Here is a 17095-nt window from a genome sequence, read left to right as displayed (position 1 = left end):
TCTCTCTCTCTCTCTCTCTCTCTCTCTCTCTCTCTCTCTCTCTCTCTCTTTCTACAAGTCTTCTTTTCTTCTGCATTATACGATTGAACTAGGCATTACAAAGCAGCGAAGGCAATTTGTCTTCGCAAATGCATCAAACAATTCGTATAACGGTAAATTACAATAAGTTACAAAAACAAAATTATTTTTCTGTCGGTTTGAACTAATTGATATCAAAAAATTGGCTTCTGACTGCGAAAAGAAGTATTGCGGACCCTAGTGCAGTGAAGCAAGCATTAATAAACTTATGTTACGGACAATTGAAGCCTCGAAAAAACTTCTCGTTTCACAGGACGATTACACCAAAGGGCAATTGAAGCAACAATTCGCAATTTAAAAAAAGTCAAAATTGAAGATCGGTTGGAGAGTGCGAAAGCAGGCTGCCCTCTGACGAAGATAACTGAAACGCCACTGAATTTCGAAAATTCTTCGCTTATTTTCAATAATCCTTGCCATGGAAGTAAATTGCAAATAGTTGCATAATGGAAGGGGATAAAAATCTAAATAAATTTTCATATTTTAATTAAAAGAAAAACGATAAAGAATATAACGTTTGCTCCAGCAAGAGTTAAAAGACAAATTAATTAAATTAGAAGCGTTCATAAAAATTCAACCTGAATGAATGAATGAATGAATGAGTGAATGAATGAATGAAATCATCAAGTGAAAGAACAGTGAGTGGTGTACAAGTCGATAGGATGAGCGGGCGATGAGCGAGCAATACAATCACGGCTAATAAACAGGAATGTAATTATGAACTTTTGTAAAGCTTGTAACTAAATTAAATGTTGATATTGCTGTGCCGGCACACCAGGAGCAATAGTAACTTTGGAAGTGGGCGACGCAAGTTATTCTCCTTTGCAACTGGAATTCGATTCGAACAGGGTGCAATGTTGTGCAATAAAAATTTGCGGGAGAAGAATTCAAATAAAAAAAAAATAAAAATAAATAAAAATTAAATAATAATAAAAAAGAGAGAAAAAAATTAAAAAGAAAACGTAAGAAAAACAATTTTTTACAAAGAGAAAAAAAAACATCTTCCTTAAGGTAAACTTTCAACAGAGATTCTTTAGATTGTTCGTTTGTTTGCTGTTGAAAAGAGAATTTTGTGGAATAAAAAAAATTCGCTAAATTTATGAAAAAGAATAGGTTTTTTTTTCTCCTAGGTTAACTTGTTAAACTTTGAACATTAACACATTTCGTTAAGTAAACCAACCGACCGGCCGACCGACCGACCATTTATTATTATTACGCGTAGGAAAAAAAAATGAAAAGAAAAAAATTGTAAAAAATAAAAAATTTTTGCTTTACAATGTCATGTCAATCATTCCTTTATTTAGTTATGGTTAGTTATGGGAAAAGAAGTAAATAAGTCACTTTGCTAATTGGCATCATCACCGATAGGAAGCAACCTGTTAGTGACAACATTGCGCTAATTAATACTAAAAAATCCATTAAATCTTTTTTTTTTTTTAATTCATACTCTACTCTCACATGTAAGCAAATATTCGTAACAACAACAAATAACTAATAGGGTTGTGCTCACCCTCTCGCGACCCTCTCGCTCGCTCACTCAAATATTATTCACTTAAAGTGTCAAATTTCATCATCGCTGAATTGAAGAAATTTTTATTACAGTCATCCCCTTGTGTCGGCAGAGGAACTTTGTGGTTTTTGGTGTATGTTACATATATGATATTGTTGCTGTTGTTGGTATTAGATACTTATTTACATTAATGTTTACTGGGATTTATATCAGTTTACGTACGCGTTTAAGCGAGGGTACTGGTAATGGGTCTCTAATTACGCGCATAATATCAAAGATGTAAGCATTCGTTTTATTTCCACATGTGCTCGCATTTAAGGAAACTGTTGCTTCAATCGACGATGCGTTTGCATATATATACTCTTCCGACGATGAAAGAAATTTTCTTTCCTTTTTAACATGGCGGCAAAAGTTAGCCGTACTTAGGGCACTCGATAATCGGGTATATACACCGGATGAAGGCATAAATACATTAAACTTATAGGAATCGTGCAGGAATTCAATTTCTTTTTCCATCTTGTAGACCAGACTATACCATGCTTTGGGATGAAAGCCATAGCAAAAGAATAACATATAAAGAAAAATAGAAGCATTTCTCAGATAAAGAGCTGCTAAGAAAGTGGACGCAAGCTCTTATATAATAAAAATGAACATGATTAAGTACCAAAGGAGGATTTATTGAGAGCAAGTAGTAGCAGAAATCCGCCTTTAGTGCCTTCCCTACCGCCTAGTGGAGCGAGTGCTTATGCGGTTCATACTTTAAAAAAAAGCGATTCTTGCATAACATATCCAACGTCATCGATTTCAACCGTCCATTATTAAGTATCAAGCCGCAATGACGCTTATGCCAGGAGGGGAGCTCTCGCCTATCATGTTTAGAATAGTGTTTTATTCACTCAATTTTCTATGAGCAATCGGTTTTCTCGTTTATGCGAAATCTGTGAAGATCTTCCCGTAGCAGAACCAGAGCGAGAAAGTTTGTACTCTTATGTACAGAGAAACGACTCTTCCCCCTGTTCACTTTCGGAGAGAGTAAAACATTTTTATATATAGATAGTGAAACGGCTCCAGCTTTACTCGCACAATCAAGGTGAACATATTACAACAATGCCGCTGTCCTAACATACGACTTCCCACATACGATTACCATATTTCTAATGCTAATAGAGCCGCAACGTTTGCGCTTTTGAAAAAACATTTCATATAACATATTTAATAGTCAAATGCAATACAAAGCATTGCAAATCGTTTGGTAATGAACGAAACAAACGAAAATCAACAGCAGAGAGAAATCTTTTTGCAGAAAAAAGGGAAGAATAAGTCTATACGATAGGTTTATACATTCGAAGGTGAAACTTGAACGAGAAAGGTTTTTGGAAAATTGTTAGGCATTCTGAGTAATGCGTTAAACATAGCATAAAGAAATCTTTAGCTTTTTTCGTCCCATCAATCTCGTACGCAAGATGGGCCAAGGCGGAGACTTCATATGTCCTCTACGGAATGCACGAATCTATAATATAGCTAGCTAACTTGATCTTGGATTCGGCGTTTAATCAAAAAGACCTCAAGTTTTTCATTGCTTTGTTATTAGACGCGGCCCTTGGCGAACGAAGAGACATCATTTATTTGGTCAAATGTGCGAGCTGCGAGGCCGCAGCGTTGCAGAAGTTGTTTGAGCAGTGGAAAGGCTAGAGGGGAATGGGTAGAGGTGTGGGGGGTGGTTATGGGCCTGCACCTGAAGCGATAAACATCAATCCACACTTTCGCATGTCTAATGTCACTATCATATTTTTTTTGAAGCCTTTCATTTATATGTCCTACGCGAACAATGGAAAATTTGGTAAAGCTCATCATTAAATAATTTAATTTTTCATAAATTATCGAGTGTTTCCTTAGTAAGTATAAGGGCAAGATAAAGTTGCTCTACCCAAAAGTGAATTTTTGGCAAAAGTAAATGTTTGGATGATTTTGGGAATTGACGATTGTGAAGAGTTGAAAAAATTCGAAGATACCGAAGCAATCACCGGGAGATTACAGGAAAGGGCCCGATCTCATCAAATTATTTTGAAAATGTAAAGGCAGATGAATTATTCCATCTATCACTAATTTTGTTCCTTTCTATTCTTCCAGAGTGTCTTAAGAGGTAATGTCCTATGTCGTACTAATTAGGCGCTGGAAATGTATGAACAAGATCACAAATTTTTGAACGAAACTATAATGACCGATGAGATCATTTTGTATTTATTTGGTGGCTCATAAGCAAGCAAAACTTTAGCATCTGGAATTTCAAAACCCCTTCAAGAAATGGTCAATCAATCTGCCCTAATACGACAAGGGACAAGTTTGCGCAGTTAATAAAGTGAAGGTGAATAGTTTTTGAAAAGACTGCTGATTAGAATACTACTGTAAATGGATTGCTTTCCCGAAAGACTGAGTTCACCGATCTTTTTCATTTTACGGATGTTTTGTTTTTATTAGCACGACACTATCGGGCCGGAGAGATGAGTTAAGCGATGAATCTATTGCGTGCAATATTTTATATGATACCTTTTTTTGGCGGATTCTAAAGGACAAAAATATCCTTGAACAAAATACTTTTCGTATTTTAGCGTTTGTAGAAATCTTAACTTTGTAATTCGTGTAAAAGAAAAAACGCAGAAAAAAAGTGAACTTTAAATTGGGAATAGAAGTTGTGGCAGTACTTGCTACTTGAAGTAACTTTAATGCTTAAACTGCTGGCGGCAAATTTTTACCCAACGATTGCGAAGAATTTCTAACATTAACTTTCGAATTTGAAGCAATAAACGGAAAAGAGAGAACGATATCCATGAAAAATGTTTGACCCTGAGACCAACGAATAGGCCTTGAATTGGGCAAATGGTTTATTTTTAATTTTTTTTAGAGAAAAACATGCTTTTCCAATATTTTCAAGAAGGTAAAGCTTACAAACATTCTATCGTCATGCATTTATATTAATACAGTGTACTCATTTCGAACTGTTTTCCTATTACCTCGGGATGGATCCTTGTTGTAGATTGTTCATCTCCTCTACATCATTCTACCTTCTCCGTGCTAGTATGAGATTAGGAGTTCGGATGTCGCCTTCGACTCTCTCTCAGTATTCTACTGGAGCACATCGTGCAAAAAACTGGCGCATTTCTTCCATCTCCCCTTGTCCATTAGCATAACCGCAAAGCTTACGTTAGGAAAAAAATCACTTCTCCACGTTTTCTCTCCACTCGTTGTGGATGAGAATGCAGGTTCAGCTTCCTTTCGCGTCGTTTTCCCATCGTTGTTGCCATTCCGTTGACATGTTCGGATAGCTTTTTTGACTTTGCGAATGTTGATGTCTACTTTTCCTGTTTCCTCCTTCGCGTTGTAGATACGTATTTACGCTTTAAGCAGCTGCTTGACGGGTAGCACACCTGCCAGAACTAATGCTGCTGATGTTGCAACCCTTCTAAGCGTAAAGACGTCAAGACGTTTCGTATAATTTTGCACCAGGCTTGGTTTGGTCCGTTCATGTTTGGCATAATTTGGCGCGAAGTGGTTGCAATCGTCAGGGTTTTATCCGTAACTTTTCTATACAATTTCGTGTCTAATCGCACTCCAAAAGATCTCAAATTCGAACTGAATTCGAGACTGTGCCTATCATTCCCTATTTTCGAACACTCTTCTATGCGTGACCATTATGGTTTCACTTTTCCCCATCGCAAGTTTTAGTTTGGATCAAACTATATATGTATATGTCTATCGGTGCGTATGTAGATGAGAATGTGCATGTACGTATATATTCATGGAGGTACGTATGTATGCAGATGCTTACTCCGATGTGTTGCAAATAAATTGACAAACTTGACATATTTACTTTTGCGGCTGCACATACGGCTGAATATGGCAAATAGACATAGAGATAAATAAAATAGTAAAACATTTTAACTTCCGCCATTTTGAAATTTTTGTGTTAAGTTAGCAAAAGAGAAACTCAAAATCACAAAACAGCATAGGAGAGCATTAAATATGCAAAAACCACAAAAGAATCCTTTGGTTCTTAAAATGTCAATGCTGACGGCAAGGCTACCTAATAAAAGCCCGAAAAAAACAAAAAAAAAGACATTCTTAAAAGAGAGAACCACTATCCACTACGTCACCACTCCATGAATCAAGAAGGGATTATTATATAAAATATTGAACGATAGGGAAAAGAACGCATTGAACATACACGATACGATACGATGGAATACGATATCTACATACATTTCAGACCAATGATAATGGGCTGATGTTAACCGCATAAAAATACATGCAAATTGAAAATATGTTTGGGACGCAAGGATAAGAATGCATGCGTTAAGTAAGAAACGACTTGAAAGATACAGTACGCGTTTGTTGCATAAGCAAAACAATAGAATAAAATAAGTTAAGAATTCTATGGGATTAACTTTGATTAAAAAAATAAATAAATTTCAACAAATAAGCTGATAAAAATGACTTGAAGCAAAGTGCAGTTAATAAATAAAAAATAAATTTAATTTCTTTTTATTACATATTTTATCTACAAATTTTATTCATTTATTTATTTGTTTTCTTTTTTCTTTCGCTTCTCGCAGCACCTAAATGCATAGAAAAAAGGAAACTTTTTCCGGAGAAAGAAGAAGCAAAAAAAGTAAAAAGAAGAAATATTTTAACAGATAACTGCGTAAAAATATGTGGGCGTGTCACATTGTGACCTTATAAGATGTAAAAGAAAACCTCCATCGTGCATATCGAAGCTGAAAATGAAATCCTTTAACAATCCTTACCAGCAATCAAGTCCAGTTGGAATGCATTTAAATGCAATATTGCTTGCTCTTCGCGTATAACTTATGTGTGTAATTGTGTGGATAAGTGCTAGTGACAGCATAGTAAGGGGCGTTAACGTGCATGCGCATTGCCCAAGCAATAGAGTAAGGGATGTCTTCCCATCTCCTCTTAACAGGGGGGATGATGATGTAAAATTATCCTATAGTTTGTGTATGCCGCGGCGAAGATTGTCGAACACACATTGTTCTCAAAAATATTCATACAAACCTTTTAGACGACTACAGTACAGCACAATAGAAAGGCATTCCAAAGCAACAAAACGATCGGACAAAAGGAGTGAGTGAAAGGGCATTAAGTAAAATAAATAGTAAAACTAAAAATGTATGCGTGCCGATGCTTTTACATACTCAGACTTATGTAGTAGGTGGGTGGCTTAATCGAATGAACGGCGAACGTTTTGTGGATTGAGAAGACATTCACATGGGTAAGGTATTTTTGGCCTTTTTTTCTCATGTGTTCAGCCGTTTGTTGTGATAGGTTACTTTGTCAGAATGCTTGAGGCTTTATATGTTGCTGTTTTGTTCTTTGATTTCTTTTTTTTTGGTTATTCAAACTCAATTTTCCAACATTGTGTCAGGTGTCCTAACGGTACGCAAGTATTATTATTCAGTTGATTGTAACGCGTTTAACGTTAAGGATATCCGCGCTCTTACTAGCGAATGGGAATTAAAAAGAATTTTATTTTATTAGAATCCAATTTTGTGTAAATGTGTGTGCATATACGTGTTGCATTGTTGTTTCGAATAAAATTTGCATTTTTTAACGCGAATTTTCTTACCCACCCACGCAGCTGGAAAATATAATTCTAAAATGTTTGCAATATAAATATGCAATTAACTGAAAAGCTTGGATACCTAAACGGAAATAAATATATGTTACGACGTTTCAAGTAACTTTTAAAGGGTAAATAAACGTAAAGATAATTATAATTTGCGAAAAAATTAATCCCGCACTTATTAATTTTGTCTCACCTTCCATAATGTTACCTTTTTTAGTTTTCTAATAGGTGTATCCGTCTTATTCCATCCAATCACTGAATTCAAGATCTGTCTAACCTAGTCTACCTATTTATTTATTGATATCGTTTTCGTAAACGTGTCACGCAATTTGGTGGTAAGAGCCTTACGGCTAAGAACTTTTCAGCCCATTACTTTACCGGCACACCACAAAATACAAACGCTGGCCAAAATTGCAACATTTTTGATCGATGTTGATAGCTGTGAGTACGTTTCAATTGCTTTTTGGATTGGCTAAAAGTAAAAGCATGTTTCACATATCGCCGCGTTGTCCCCAATCGATTGTCACATGCTTTCACCTTCTTCTGGAAAAAAGTACAAAACTTATGCAGCTTATGCGGCTACACCTTTGCTGCACGTAGCATCAATTCTAAATATGCTGAGGACTAATGGCTTGTCGTCAAGTAATCATCGCAATTTACTGAAGCTAAAGGATCTTCTTTCCTGCCGAAGTAACCTGGTAGTCGGCATTTGACTATAAGTCCATAAGTCTTGGTCAGTATGGTTATAAGTTTTAAAAAAAGCAAAAATAGAATACTTGAAGTTTTTCAAAACCTCTAGATTTCAAATCGATTTCTGCTTAGGGCTGCTGCTTTCTTTACATTCCATTAAGGCTAGCTGCTGGAACAGCAAATATCAGATTCTAGAAAACAAAGCAGCGACAAAGTTGCCTCTCCAACGTTTTAATTTTACCTTGATGAGTTTTTCTCTACTTGCCTTTCTTAGAAGTTGGAGAAGTTAATGATAACATCAAAACGGCGGCCCATCAGATTTAGAGGTCTCTCAAAAGCTGGTCGAAGTTTCTCACACTCGATTAGATTTGATATGAGTTGTAATCTTAGATTTGATATTAAAGGTCCATACTACCTACACTGAACGTTCAGTGTATCAGTGGTCACACGATTTGGGTCCTATCGCTACGAATAGAAGTTTATGGTCTTGGGTTACATTGCCCGAGTTCAGTTTTCTACCTTTAACTTAGCAAAGACAACTTCAATCTATAGCAAAGTTAAATTTGAGAGCGAAAACAAAGCTACCCAAATTATTAGGAAATGCTGCCATCAGAGTCGGCTTATTCATTGGCTGAGAGCTAGGCAATAGGAGCAGTAGACGATTAGTCCTAATACCGGGATGCCTTGTAGAGAGTATATGAACATTAGTACAGGTACCTTCTTTCGAGCTAAAAGTGATTAACAGGAAACATGAAACTTTCAAATGGAAGACCTTCCATAGCGAATTTTCTTGTAAGACCTTTTGAGAACCTTTGATGAGACTTTCTTCGTCGACTTTATAATCTCCAAACTACGATTGAGAAAATTTAAGAAGTCTCGAGAATTTTTCAAAAAAGGTACTCGGTACTTTTTTCTAAAGATTCAAGTATTAGCCAGATCCAGATAGTTCTTTCTGCGTTGAAGGCATAATTGACTGTCTCAACGGTTGATTTAGCTTTGTATTTCAATCATAGTTTTTACTGTACTTTCTAATGGGGACATTGCAATATATTTATTCTTAGCGAGGCAATTGAATTTCTATTTACCTACTTGCAAGTTAATGTTGATGATACATAAAAATGGCGTTAAGCTGCTAAAAAAATGAACCCAAGATGTAAATGAATATAGGTTTACGCACAGTTGTTGAATTTGCCGTCGTCAAAGTGTTGTTACAACTTAATTGGATTTTCAAATTAGGCTACATAAAAACATTTCCATGGAACAATGTGAAATTTTGTCCATTCAAAAAACAAAAGTTTCAAATCATATGTCACAGTATTCACTATTAGCTTTCCTGTATGCGTAATTGACCAACTCTCTTGCCTCACCATGAAGGAATACGTGGGATGTTGTAGCTCGTAAACAGAAGAACGGACGCAAAAGTAACGTTAGTTGCTCAAGGTGTTCCACGCAAAAAAAAGAAAAACTTTTCCCAACATTCATCGGCCTATTGAGTTTCAAGTGACTATTTACTTCAACCGGCGTAACTGTTCTATTCGTCTTTTAAGTGAAATTGGATGATTGTAAAATTGAAGTAGTGTTTTCTAAGTATAAGCATCTGAGGACCAAAAGAAATATCCCCGTATCTATGAACAAACATTTGTCGCTTATTAATACTCACAGCAAATTCTATAATCGGAGTTTATACTATAGACGATATTCTAGTCACTGTTTCACTATTTTCACTGTACTGCGTTTAGCACACACATCACTAAATTTACATATAATCTGTAGTAAGTAAAACAGCTGTTGATGGGAAGCCAAGACTTTCCGAGACTAAAGCCTTAAAATACTAACATTAAGGTTATCGGCACAAAAGATTTGAATCCACGACCATTGGGTTGTCAATCAAAAATTAATACAAATCATTTATTTATATAATTTCTTTATACACACGCGCTTTGCGAACACTTTCTGGCGCGTATAAATAAAGCATTAAAATTGACTCTTTTGAAAATTATTGGACCCAGAATTGAAATGTATTTTTTTTTACATTTTACCAAAAAACCATTTTACTCGCTCTTCGTAGATTAGTAATCATTAATATCACAATATGTGCAATTAGTTGAAGCAATCACTCATTAGCAATATTTGACAATGACGCAACATTTTTAAATCATCGAATGCTTGAAATATTAAACCTATCATTTTTATTTTGCCTAAATATCATCGTCTTGCTTGCCAATGCGCGCACATGCCGCGTTAAGGTTTAAAGTTTCCTATCTGTTCAAATATGGATGCATGATACACGATGCAAACGCATTTCTGTTCTTTTTAGTGCTTTTATATATGTCCTATAACAAGCTTTAATTTCCTGCAGCAACTTAAAACCAATAGTTTCTTAAGGGCATTACTATAAGCACAATAATTGCCTTCAACAAGCACTGCGAAAAAAAATGGAACAAAAATTCAAATTGAAATCAATCGTTTATAGTTCGTCAACTAGAGTCTGATCTTCGTGTATGCAGCTCACTCCTAGTTTGGTTAAGTAAGTAATGACAGGCAATATTTGCAACCTAGTGCATCCGATATTTCACCTGAATGTCATTTCACTGAGCACGAAATCGTTATTTAGTATAAATCTGCTTGAACGACTTCAGTAAATTCAGGATCAAAGTGTTATCTGGTGAGATTCTTTCAAATCTTTCCTTTTTCGTTTTTGGCTTTGATGGTGTGTCTTGTGGTGGAATCTTTTCGGGGAGCAGGGTATATTAAGTTTGTGCGGATACATGTAACATCCAGAAAGGCTTAGGATAAACTATTACTATATCGATTTAAGCCTGTCTGTCCGTTAGAATTAGGTCCATGTAAAGCGTTTTCAACTTACAAATCCTGTTTGAGATACCTTGATGAAATTTGGTACACTGGCATGTTCTGACCAAAGGACGAACCCTATTGAAAATGGTCCGGATCAGTCCGATTTTTCGACCCCTCCCTGTATAATGCCTTAATTTAGAAAGTGGTTATATGGAAAAGATATTGCATCGTCGTTCTAAATTTGCATGAATGATTTAGTTCGAAGAGGACAATTTTTCGCACTACTGTCATTTAACCGTTCCTATGAAAATTTAATCTTTATATAGTAAAAAGTTCTTTCTTTTCAGTACTTCATGGGGGAAATTATTTCATAAGAGTAAATTGACAAAGAAACCAATCTTACCGAATTTCGAACATATAAGCCTATTTTCCGAAGGCCACCGAATACACGCATACTCAGGAAATATAGGCCTTCGTATGTGAGAAAGAACTCATTGAATAAATGAAAATTTGTTCCTGATAGAAAGTTGACAGCAAAATTGAGTGGACAAAGTTTGAACCACTTCACGTCTATTTCTCGGGGTCTACTCCATATGAGATTTCTCATGAACAGTAAGCCATTAAATGTTTTATATAATGAAATTGGTCTATAGTAACAAGTTAAGCAAAAAAATTAACGATAGGGAATTTGGATAAACATAGGTCTGTTGTTTAGACCCCAACGAGTGTGGGAGTTTCCATGGAAAGCAAGTCCTTAAATGGAGAGAAAATCTAACCCCTAGTTTCCGATGGCGGAAACTGAAAAATAATAAGATCTTGGTGAAGTAAATTAAGTTTGTAAAATTTTGAATCGCGTCCGATGATGTTTTGGGTAATCTCCAATACGCGGGCTTTCAAGCAAAGTAAGTCTTCGCATGAAAATAATAGATAATTTTTGGTGTATTACTATCAAAACGAAGGGAACTGGTATATGGTGTTTAATTGGCGGCCTTACCCGACTATAATGTTGTTACTTATTTTTCATATACAAACTATCGGCTTTACAAATGCCAAAAAGAAATAAAGCAGAATACACCTACATATGAGTAAATCAAAAATTTGCTTAAGTGCGTGGTAGGGAAAGTGGCTTTGCTAGAATATGAAAGAATATGAGAAAAATTCAAACATTTTCTTATGGCTCTAAGTGCGAAGCTTTCAATCAGGGATCGGAAATCCTCGTGTCGCTGGGCATTGCCCAGATTTCTTCTTGTATTTGCATGCGTCCTAGGAAATATGTCTGTATTCTTGATCAGATTTAAGCGATGTATTCATGCCCACCTATATGTCTGCATATCAGTCACATGATTGAGCTTATAATTCTGCCGACCGTCACTTGTTATTGGGAGCCCTGCAGTGGCGTTGGGGAAGTAGGCTACGGCTGCCATTTTGAATTATTGGTCTCAAATCAATTTCTTAGATGGACACAACTCGTTCATAATTATGGTATAATGTCAACGAACCCTTTTTCTTTTTTAATGCGCAGTAATCCAATTCATCATAATTATATTATTATTATTATTTCAAAGCAAGATCTACTTCAGTTTTATTAGTACGGAGTGTATGTGCGGGTGTGCGTGTACTAATAGCCTTTTCCACTTCTGATTAACGAGCAATTAAAAGTAATTTCTTTTGATAAACCAAAAAAATTTCAATCTGAACAACCATCAGCCGGTGGTCATTAGGTCCTGTAATGTTTACCAAAATTGCAAAATATTTTTGCGGTTATTCTCTGTTTTTTACCGTCGCGATATTTGGTGTTCAAAGAAAATCATTTCAAATATTTTTCCACATCAGCACTGTTTTTTCGCTAATCATTGATGGCCCACGGGCCACCGGTTGGCGATCATTGTCTCAATTAATCTTTAAGAAATTTCTTTTATTTTATTTTTCCTTTTCTTCGGCTTCTTGATAAATTACAGTTATTATCGAAGATGATGAATAGTGACCATTATATGGAATGTCACACATTACCAGCAATCAATGAGACATTTTCGCAGTTTAGTGCAAGACCGTCGGCAACAATATCTGCTGCAGCTAAATTGATATATTCACCTTTAGATTTGTCATTGCGTGCTGGTCCGAATATTGCCCCCATAACTCCACCAACAACACCGTCGCCACCAAGGAAACGTCACAGATTAATGTCAGAAGAAAATTACTTGTGGCGGCCGCATGTGCCGGCCAGAACGTCACCCTCAATTTCCACATCCGCTTCAGCTTCAACATGTACGTCCACAACCCCGGCTTTGCTGGAATACACTAATCATTATTTGCACGGTATGTGTTACCCAAAACGTGAAGGTTTCTATCCGTCAATGTCTGAAGACGAAGTATGCAATCACAGCGACGTACCTAATTATCTTGCAGCAGAAAACAATTTTTGTGAAATACCAAAAAGTCAACGGTCCGTTATGATGTTATCAACTAAGGATAACGAACAAGAGCAAGAAGAACACCATCATCATCATCATCAACAAAAACAGTCAGATATAAGTGCAATTTATGTTGACGATGAAACGATTATATTGACCGAAGATGACGACGATGACGAGGACGATGATGGGAAAGAGGAAGACGAAGAAGACGAAGAGGTAGAAAATGAAACACTTGTCAGTTCGCAAGAGTTTACTGACACTAGAGACATAACAGAGGAATCCAGTGAATTTACTGAAATTGCAACAACAACATCATCATCAACAACAACAGCAATAGCAGCAACTAAAACATTAGGAAAAATTCGCCAAGAGTTAGTCGATGATGAAGCAAAATCCACTGTCAACGTTGAAGAAGAGGAGGAGTACGTGGATATTTTGAGTAATGACGATGACGAGCTAAATCCTTTAGCGTCGGGTGCCAATACAATACTAAGATTACAAAGTCAAGCTGAGCTGGAGCAAGAGCTAGAAAAGTCCGGCAAAGTCTTGACACGTAATAAGTTGATCTACGACAATGAGGAGATGCACAATAAGGCTGTAAATGGTTTGGACAAGCTATTCAATAGAGATTTTCAAAGGCTAACGGACAATAATGATGCGGCAGAACAAAACGTTGCTAAAGATACGAAGAAAACTTACATAGACTTAACGAACTGTCAACGGTCACGAGAAACTTATGAACCGCCACAGCAAATCGTAGCAATAGAACAAGAGAAAAACTATTATTGTTTACCGTCGGCGATTGGTATGGGTTCGTCGGGGAGGCCATCATATAAAACACATAAAACAGAACGTAAGCGCATGAAACTACGTAAACAGATGTCGCTGGATGAGGAAACATTAAGTCCCGTTTCCGGCACTATAATACGCAAGTTGCGTGACGACGAAGAGTTGGTGGTGCGTAAAGGTGACATTGATCCGGCTTTCAATGTAGTCGAAGTGACCGAAGAAGCTAAAGCGATTTTAGCAAGCATTGACAATAAAATTGGAGCATACCTATGTCAACTCTGTCGCACTTTATACGACGATGCGTTTAAATTAGCGCAACATCGTTGTCCGCGTATCGTTCATATCGAATACAAATGTTCCGAATGTGATAAAGTGAGTGCTTGTGTAAATTGTGTATTTAAAAAAAAATCCATTATTTAGCTAATGCGCGATTTCTTATGCAGGTTTTCAATTGTCCGGCTAATTTGGCTTCACATCGCAGATGGCATAAGCCCAAATCTGAGATATTGGCCAGCAGTCAGTCCAAGAAGCGTTTAAATCAAAACCATTTCTCTGATCATATTAATGAGACTTCACAACAACAAAAACCAAGCACAGATGACGTTGTTGATGGAATATTCCCCTGTACACAATGCGGCAAAACATTTCGCCGGTAAATTTAAGTCTTTTTTATTTTTCTAAATACTTTCATAGCCACTATCAAGAGATGAAAGAATGCTGCAATTTCCTTTTCGTTGGTAATGCCTGGATCTAAGCACCAAATACCCGTAAATAATATATATATGTACATATATAGTCTTAATTACGTTGAAATTTCAAGGCAAGTTAGTTATGCGTAGTCCGCCGTACATCTAAATCTGTCCATCCATCGCAATCTGCGCGTTTGCATTGTTTCCGAGCAAGGATGACTGAATCTTTTACTTTTAGCCGATGGTCCGAAAACAGTTTCATAGATAGGCGGATTAATCCACGTCTGCAAAAAATCGTAACTGGTAGTCGATAACAAACACAGAGCTCAACTGCGAAACACGACATCTCGCTCAGGGCATATAGTGTCGCTTTTATTCCTCGCTTAAAATGATGGGCGTTCAAGTGTTCGCGCTTTACGAAGGCGAATATATTTTCAGTATTTCTTCTTCTTTTAATTTCAGTAATGCTTATCTGAAAAAACATCAAGCTTCTCATCAGATGTTGGACAATTTAAAACATCTAGATGTGTTTAAAGGTCCAAGGAGAGACAACCCAAACACTTTCCAACAATCTCCTCAAATTTTTGGTTGCTCTGCGATAAACCCGAACCAAAGAGGTAACAATAGCGCTTTGTATTCGTCGTTTGGATCTCTACACGCCTCTCGCCCTTATCCAACTCGTTTTGGAGCCTTGCCGTTCAGTCCCCCGTTCGATTACAGACGTTTCTACTCATTAGGTGAACTGTACTTAACTCAGCAATTGGATCGTTCATCAGCCTTTCAATACGTTCATGCTAACCATTTGCGTAACTTAAACAATATGGCGAACGTAGGCAATTTTATTAATCGTCCAATGGCGAATTCACCTTTAATGCCGCTACCGGTGAAATGACAAAATGTTCTACGTCCCGTACCTAGGATAGCATTGACGTCAACTGTAACGGCAACAACGACCCTTCAACGAGATTTAAGCTGCACCCAAATATCGAAGCTATCTAACGACACAGTCATACCGTCAACGACTCCATCATTATCCTCCTCCCCGACAACAGGAACATTCAATTGGATATCATCGCCGAATAGACCATTCAATATCGATAGAACTAATGCTCAAATGCCTGATAAATTGTAAATCAATTCATAGGAAACTTTCGATGATAAATTCAATTTAGTTAAAAGCATAATTTAAATATATTCAAGTCATTGTTAGCCAAATACTACACAATAAATAAAATTTATTGCAATTTCAAAAATTAATAAAATAAAAACAAAAACAACAAATTTTTCATTTCAAGACTTCATAAACGCGTTTGTAATATTAATGAGCATGACACTGGCCTAAGGGAAGCGAATCTGTCTACCATAAAATTTTTTATTAGTTTCAGACAATGTAGGAGACTTTTGAAATTCTTGCGCGTATATACTCGAACATGGTCTACAGCTAGCTCTAAAAAACTGGATTCCATGGAATCACTTTGAATAGTTTCTTCAGAACCCCTTCGATGGCCATCTGTTAAAACGAACAAATAAGAAAATTATTCGTATCTTTTATTTCCATCATCGTTAACCTAAAAAAGACTTAAAAACAGGAAAAGCACCGAATATCATATTGTAAAATGTTTGAATACCACGTGAAAAAAAGAAAATGGAAAGCAAATTTATTGTTGTTGCATAGGCATGTGGGCATTATGAGATTGCCCCTTGAACGGTTTGGATCATTTTCAAATTATTTTCCAAATTTCTCGGCGATATCTTAATTTTTGCGAACGGCAGATGCTATGTATTTGGGCAAACGGACGTATGGACACGCGAATATGCTTAGGTAATTCCGAATTTGAAACTGGCCAAGAATTTTTATACCGTATAGGGTCTTTGAACCTTGCTAGGCGCCTAGCCTTTGCAAACGTTTTGAGATAGACAACGCGATCGATTAACTCGATTTTCCTTTACCAACTAATCAAAAGGACACGCGACGCTTTCTAGAGCGTATCTTAAGTCTTCGCTACCCATCTCCAAACTAAATGCTAACAAGTTTTTGGCCTCCGATAGTGCGAGTAATCGTCGAAGTCAAAAGGGCAACGGGCTCTACGATTAGATCAGGTTATTGCAGATCATCAATAAGATTTTATCGATAATTCGAACTATATTTTCTAAAGGTTTTCGCCCGTTTTGAACAACTCTTTTCATATGTATTTCATTTATTAGTCGTGTAAATTACGTAATGATTTCCCAAATTTGATATTTATTTATTTATTCCACTTATACAAGAAACTCAACTAAAACAAAATGGCAGTCGAGTTCAATTGACTCTTAAGTAAATCTTAAAATTAATTAATAATAAAACTTAGTATAAGTACAATAAAACAAATAAGGGGGATAAAAAAGAAAAAAAAAAAAAAGCATGTACACAACTAGCATAGAGCCACACCCACAACCGATACAGGACCAAATTGCAAGTGAACCCCTAAGCCATCGCAAACATGCATAAGCT

At 36.3% G+C, this 17095-nt stretch overlaps 1 protein-coding gene across 1 annotated transcript; it reads left to right on the top strand.

Annotated features, from left to right (window-relative positions):
* The first annotated feature begins 12682 nt into the window (after positions 1 to 12682).
* On the top strand, positions 12683 to 15506 carry LOC119642526 (stress response protein NST1). Its single transcript, XM_038041677.1, has 3 exons — positions 12683 to 14287; positions 14359 to 14567; positions 15067 to 15506. The coding sequence occupies exons 1-3, from the start codon at positions 12683 to 12685 to the stop codon at positions 15494 to 15496; spliced, it is 2244 nt and encodes a 747-aa protein (XP_037897605.1). The 3' UTR covers positions 15497 to 15506.
* The last annotated feature ends 1589 nt before the right edge of the window (positions 15507 to 17095 follow it).

The sequence above is a fragment of the Glossina fuscipes genome, unplaced genomic scaffold (assembly GCF_014805625.2).
Source record: "Glossina fuscipes isolate IAEA_lab_2018 unplaced genomic scaffold, Yale_Gfus_2 226, whole genome shotgun sequence".
Lineage (NCBI taxonomy): Eukaryota > Metazoa > Arthropoda > Insecta > Diptera > Glossinidae > Glossina > Glossina fuscipes.
Note: the sequence above shows the minus strand (reverse complement) of the source record. Positions and strands in the feature narration are given on the sequence as shown.

Bases quoted from the DNA above. Each gene is read 5' to 3' on its own strand.
- LOC119642526 (XM_038041677.1), top strand. From the start codon at position 12,683: ATGATGAATAGTGACCATTATATGGAATGTCACACATTACCAGCAATC. The intron at 14,288-14,358 runs GTGAGTGCTTGT...TTTCTTATGCAG, and splicing joins AATGTTCCGAATGTGATAAA to GTTTTCAATTGTCCGGCTAA. The intron at 14,568-15,066 runs GTAAATTTAAGT...TTTTAATTTCAG, and splicing joins TGCGGCAAAACATTTCGCCG to TAATGCTTATCTGAAAAAAC.